At 41.3% G+C, this 5,000-nt stretch overlaps 1 protein-coding gene and 1 pseudogene across 2 annotated transcripts in view; one reads left to right on the top strand and one right to left on the bottom strand.

Annotated features, from left to right (window-relative positions):
- LOC110067691 (sodium- and chloride-dependent GABA transporter 1-like) overlaps positions 1-5,000 on the bottom strand; it is a 55,044-nt pseudogene that overhangs the window by 20,510 nt on the left and 29,534 nt on the right. The gene's annotated exons all lie outside the window — the stretch shown is intronic.
- The window catches only part of LOC110067300 (uncharacterized), a 5,298-nt gene continuing 1,187 nt past the window's right edge, over positions 890-5,000 (top strand). The window contains exons 1-2 of the mRNA XM_089285262.1: positions 890-1,628; positions 2,442-5,000. The exon at positions 2,442-5,000 is cut by the window's right edge and continues 1,187 nt beyond it. Of these exons, the coding sequence (XP_089141388.1) occupies positions 902-1,628; positions 2,442-4,207 (2,493 nt within the window). The 5' untranslated portion in view covers positions 890-901 and the 3' untranslated portion in view covers positions 4,208-5,000. The remainder of the gene's footprint in view (positions 1,629-2,441) is intronic.

Raw genomic sequence — 5,000 nt, 5'->3', positions numbered from 1 at the left:
ACAAGCGTTACTCTTCCGGTATCATTACGAATTAATTCGATTTGGCCTGATGCCCTCACAGGTGGAGCACGCTCAGTATGTAAGCTTCAAAATATCGACATACAGTGTAAGAGTTCAACCCTAATTTTAAAATATACGGAGCGTAGTTAATAATTAGTCATGACCTTCGTTGTAAGAGATTGTATGAAAAATACTACTGTCGCTTTAAATTGCACGAAGTTACACGATAAAATTTCCCTTTAAACTCAACTTAGTTGTCTTCTTGACCTTTCCTATGATTTTACAGTGCAAAAGCTTCTTAGCGGTGGGTTAAGACCTTTTGTGAGCAGGTTGGTTTTCCACCCCAAGAAGCGAAGCGAAGGTTGGAATCCCTCTCAGGATCGAGTTCGCTTTCGGCGGTGAAAAAAACCCATTAATTGTTAGTTTTCAATCCGCTTGTAATTTTTATATTTGTCTGTGTGACTAAAACCCGTCATGTCAACGTTTTAGCCTGTTATTTGTTGCCCAAAAAAATTAAATCGAAAGCGACTTGTGCCAGGGTGGTTGGACACAAAATCAATAGCACAAACTGCCGTCAATTCAACGTTTTGTGCCTGTCTTTCATAACAAAATTTATTGTAACCTGCCAGTTTCGAGAACCGCCATTCACAGGAACCTTACATTAAACGGCAAAGAATTGTTACAAAAGAGTGTAGCGATAGTCAACCTGTACCTCGTGTCCACGTGACTTTGGTCCCGTGAACAAAAGGCAAAAACTAGTGTAAAAAGGCCATTCTTGAAACACCAGTTCCTCTTCAGTTCACATTGACAGTATAAACATTAATAATTAGATCAACAGTACTAAGAAATAAATTATTTTATTTATTTCTTTACCTAGATTGATCAATAAAAGATTACTCTCATGGCAAGCGCAACACCAGCAGCTCCATCCACCAAAGAGACGACCAACTACGCACGCTTGTGTCGTCTCCTGGTTGATGTTGGTACCCAGGCCCTCAGGGACACACTTGATGCCATTCACGTACCAGCAAATCTCCACGCAGTTTTGGCGGCAAATAAGGCCATTTTACAGGGTCTCAGAACGAGAAGAATTATCAATGCTACGCAATGGGGAAAGCTCTTTCCTGTCATTCCTTCTGCAGTGTCTTCAAAAACTTTTGACACTACTCTTTTGATGGTTCTCTTAAGAAACTTGTGCGGCTTACCTTCTCCAATAACCGGATGGGACACACTTCCCGCTGCAACGGAAATGAGTCGTGAGGCGGATATTGCTCGTATTAAGTACTTTAGAAACACCGTGTACGCGCATGCCGAACAAGCTTCGGTTGATGACACAACGTTCAACGCGTACTGGCAAGACATCCGGGACACTCTGGTGAGGCTAGGAGGAGTTAGGTACAGGGCACCTATTGACAATCTGGAAACTGAGTGCATGGACCCTGAAATTGAAGATCACTACAAACAACTTCTTAGTGAATGGAAAAAGGACGAGGACAACATAAAAGATGAGCTAAAAGAGATTGGAGCCGAGATTAGAGATGTCGGAACCATGATGACAGATGTCATGAAAAAACTTGATGATTTAACAGAGGCAACTGCGAAAAACCGAGAGGAATCAAGTGAAGAAGGTAGGTTTTAATAACACTAAGATATTTGTCAGTTTATTTAGATCAATTCCATTTAATTGTATTACTAATCGTATCTATTACAAACTTCTCGATCGTGATTGGTTCTCCGCGCGCCTATTGTTACGTAATCGGCGCGCGATCACGTGGGTGTCCAATAACAGGTATTCAATTTGAACTTTTTGCAACTGGAAACCTGTAATTGGATACCCACGTGATTCGCACGTCAATTACGCGTGCTTTAATGGCTTCCTTCGCACTGTTTCCTACAATTTTCTAAACTTATGAAAAGCGCTACACACGTGTTCGCTCAAAACACATTTTTCATTCCGAAATTAGTTATAGATACGATTAATTAGTAATTGGACCTCATGTCGTACAATTCAGGGTGAAATCGTGCTCGTAATTTCAAATCGTCTACGCGCTTCGCGCTCGTCCAATTTTGAAATTACTCGAGCGACTTCTCTCTCAATTGTACTCCACTGGGTGGACTTAATAATACTTATCACGTGTGTTTTCTTTGTTTACAAACTCGCCTAAGGCTCTTGTGTATACGTAGAAAATCCAAGTTTGAAAGTGACTCGTAAGAAATTTCATGATATACCACGAGAAAGCGTTGCTATTTGTATGCGGGTTCAGACCAGTTAGGACCCCGAGGCGTCTGTTGATAAAAAAAAATTACATTGCAGCGTCAATTCGAAAACCCTACAAATTTAGCAATGGAAAGTAAACACTTGTTTTGCTTTATCACTAAGCGTAAGCGAATATTTTAACTCTCGTCTAATTAACCTTTTTATACCTGTTGTGCTCGATAAGGTACAAGCTCCAAAGTGGAAGAATCGGTGGAGACCTCTGTCATGTGTAGAGAGAAACATCACGAGAATGAGCCTCTCAATTATTACTGTCAGGACTGCAAAGTTTGCATTTGCGACAAGTGTGGACAAACACGTCATTCAAATCACACCAAGGTGAATATCAAGCAAGCCGCCGAAGAACAAAAACTAAAGATGGCGGAGCTTGTGCGGGAAATGAAAGTAGAGATTGCTGAGCACACGACCCAGATGGAGAAAACAACAGAGATGTTGAAGAAAAACGGAGAGAAAATTGCTGCGGCTCGTAACAAAGTGTTAACCACTGTTGAAGAACTCATTCGCTTGTTAAAGGAACACGAGATCGCCATGGTGACCAAGTTAGATGTTATTGAAAACGAACAGCAAAGAAATAACTCACTACAGTTAGACCACTTTCAGATATGTGCCACGCAACTGGAAACGTCCGTGGAACATTGCCAAAGAATTTTACAAGGAAACAACAGCGTTGAAATTCTTGAAGCGCAGCAGGGTGTCATGGAAAAGTGCAAAGGTCTCCTAAATGCGAAGAAAATGAACATTTATAAACCATCGTATGTTCAATACAAGACAAACGAAGAGGATATCCAGAGTGTTAGACGCGCGTTTCTTGGTGAAGTTGTTGTCAGTACAACTGATCCTCTACAATCAATGGCGGAAGGGAAAGGCTTAAAAGAGGCAGAAGCTGGAAGAGAAGCAAGCCTTACAATCACGACAAAGAATTCAGAGGGGCGGCAGTGTTATAACGAAATCGACCAGATTGTTGTCAAAGTTCGCACTCCGTCAGAACAGGACCTCGACATCAACACTGCAGACAACGAAGATGGTAAATATTACGTCACCTACACACCCGAATGTGACGGACATCATGACGTGGTGATTGAAGTTAATGGTCAACCGCTGACTAGCAGTCCATGGAGTGTTCACGTGAAGCCGCATCAATACCATGCCGTACGTTCTTTTGGATCAGGTGGTAAAGCACAAGGACAATTTGATTGCCCCTTCGGCATTGCAATAAGTGACAAGACAGGGAACATCGCAGTTGCTGACACTTTTAATAATAGAGTACAGCTTTTTAACTCGAATGGAATTTATTTGAGAGAGTATGGTCGGAAAGGACTTGACGCCAAGAAACTTCATTGTCCCTTTTCAGTAGCATTCAACAAGTCTGGTGAAGTTACTATCTGTGATTCTGGTGGTATTTTTTGTCTCGCTGAAAGCGGTCATTTTATTAAAAACATCTTCAACAAACACTTGATCAATCCAGTATCCATAACCATTGCTTGTGATGACCGCATGCTCGTGAGTGACAGTGGTGACAACAAGGTCAAAGTCCTCTCCCCTGACGGTACAAAATTGCTGCAGTCACTCAGCGTTCCAGGCTTCGATGAGTGCCCGTGGTTTGCTTTACATCATCAAGACAGGTTTTTTGTCTCCTATGACAAGGCTCAATGCGTCAAGATATTTGACAATGAAGGGGAATTTCTATATGATTTTGGTACAGAGGAGCCTGGTAAGCTGTGCGAATCTTTTAAACTTGCTGTTGACAAGTTTAACAACTTGTTAGTCTGTGACGCTGAAAATTGTAAAGCTTTTACACTGGGAGGAAAATTTCTAAACTCGATAATAGGACAGCCTGCCCTAAATCGAAACATTTTTTCTGTTGCTGTGTCGAACGGTGGGCAAGTATTTATTACTGATATAGCAAAACACTGTGTTCATGTTTTTGAGTGAACAACTGTGTTTTCGATTTATTATAAGGAGTGTCGAGATGCTCGGCTGGTGGTAACAAAGTAGAAAGCAACAGCTCTTCATTAGCTATGATTAAAAAGTTAAATATATAGATTTAGCCAAGAGTTCCTCGGCCGGGTTGTTCCCGGGAGAAAGTACTCCCTTATATGCGCCTTTTAGGTATGTGCGGCCCCAAAGGGTAGTTTTGAGCCGTTTGGGCATAAATAGGGTATCAATTTTGGCCATTTTGGTTATAAAAAGGGTATGGCTTTTGTACTCTAAGTCTTGAATTGGGTATGTTTCTTAGAAGAAGCTAGGGTACTTTTTCGTCATTATCAATGAAACCGTCAACAAAAGCCCTTCACAACTTATGTTTAGGCCAACGCTGTCAGCCGCAACGGTCATAAATAAGCTATCGAATTTTTGGTCAGGTCATAAAAAGGGTAGCAAAAAACGAAGATTTTGGTCATAAATAGGATAAGGGTTTTGGAAAGTGGGCCGCACTCCCCCACCCAACCTTTCTGGAAGTTCTACCCTGGGGGGTTGTTCAAAGCTCGAATAACCTAACCCAGGATAAGCGAGAATTTTGACTTGAGTTTTGTAAATTTGCGGTGAGATTTTCTGTTTATATTGGTCGGCCTTCTGTTTTGAGTTTGAATAATCTCAAACAACACCACCCATGACCCAAAAGCAGTGAAAAACATTTGTATACAGAGAAAAGTTTATACTTCGGTTAACTATTAATCCAGGGTTAGCGTTATCTGGCTTCCGAACAACCCGGCCTTGATTAAAACAA

This window comes from Orbicella faveolata, unplaced genomic scaffold, assembly GCF_042242905.1.
Source record: "Orbicella faveolata isolate gen_17 unplaced genomic scaffold, um_ofav_v1 contig_13, whole genome shotgun sequence".
Taxonomy (NCBI): domain Eukaryota; kingdom Metazoa; phylum Cnidaria; class Anthozoa; order Scleractinia; family Merulinidae; genus Orbicella; species Orbicella faveolata.
The sequence above is the reverse complement of the archived record's forward strand: the minus strand, read 5'-3'. Positions and strand labels throughout refer to the sequence as shown.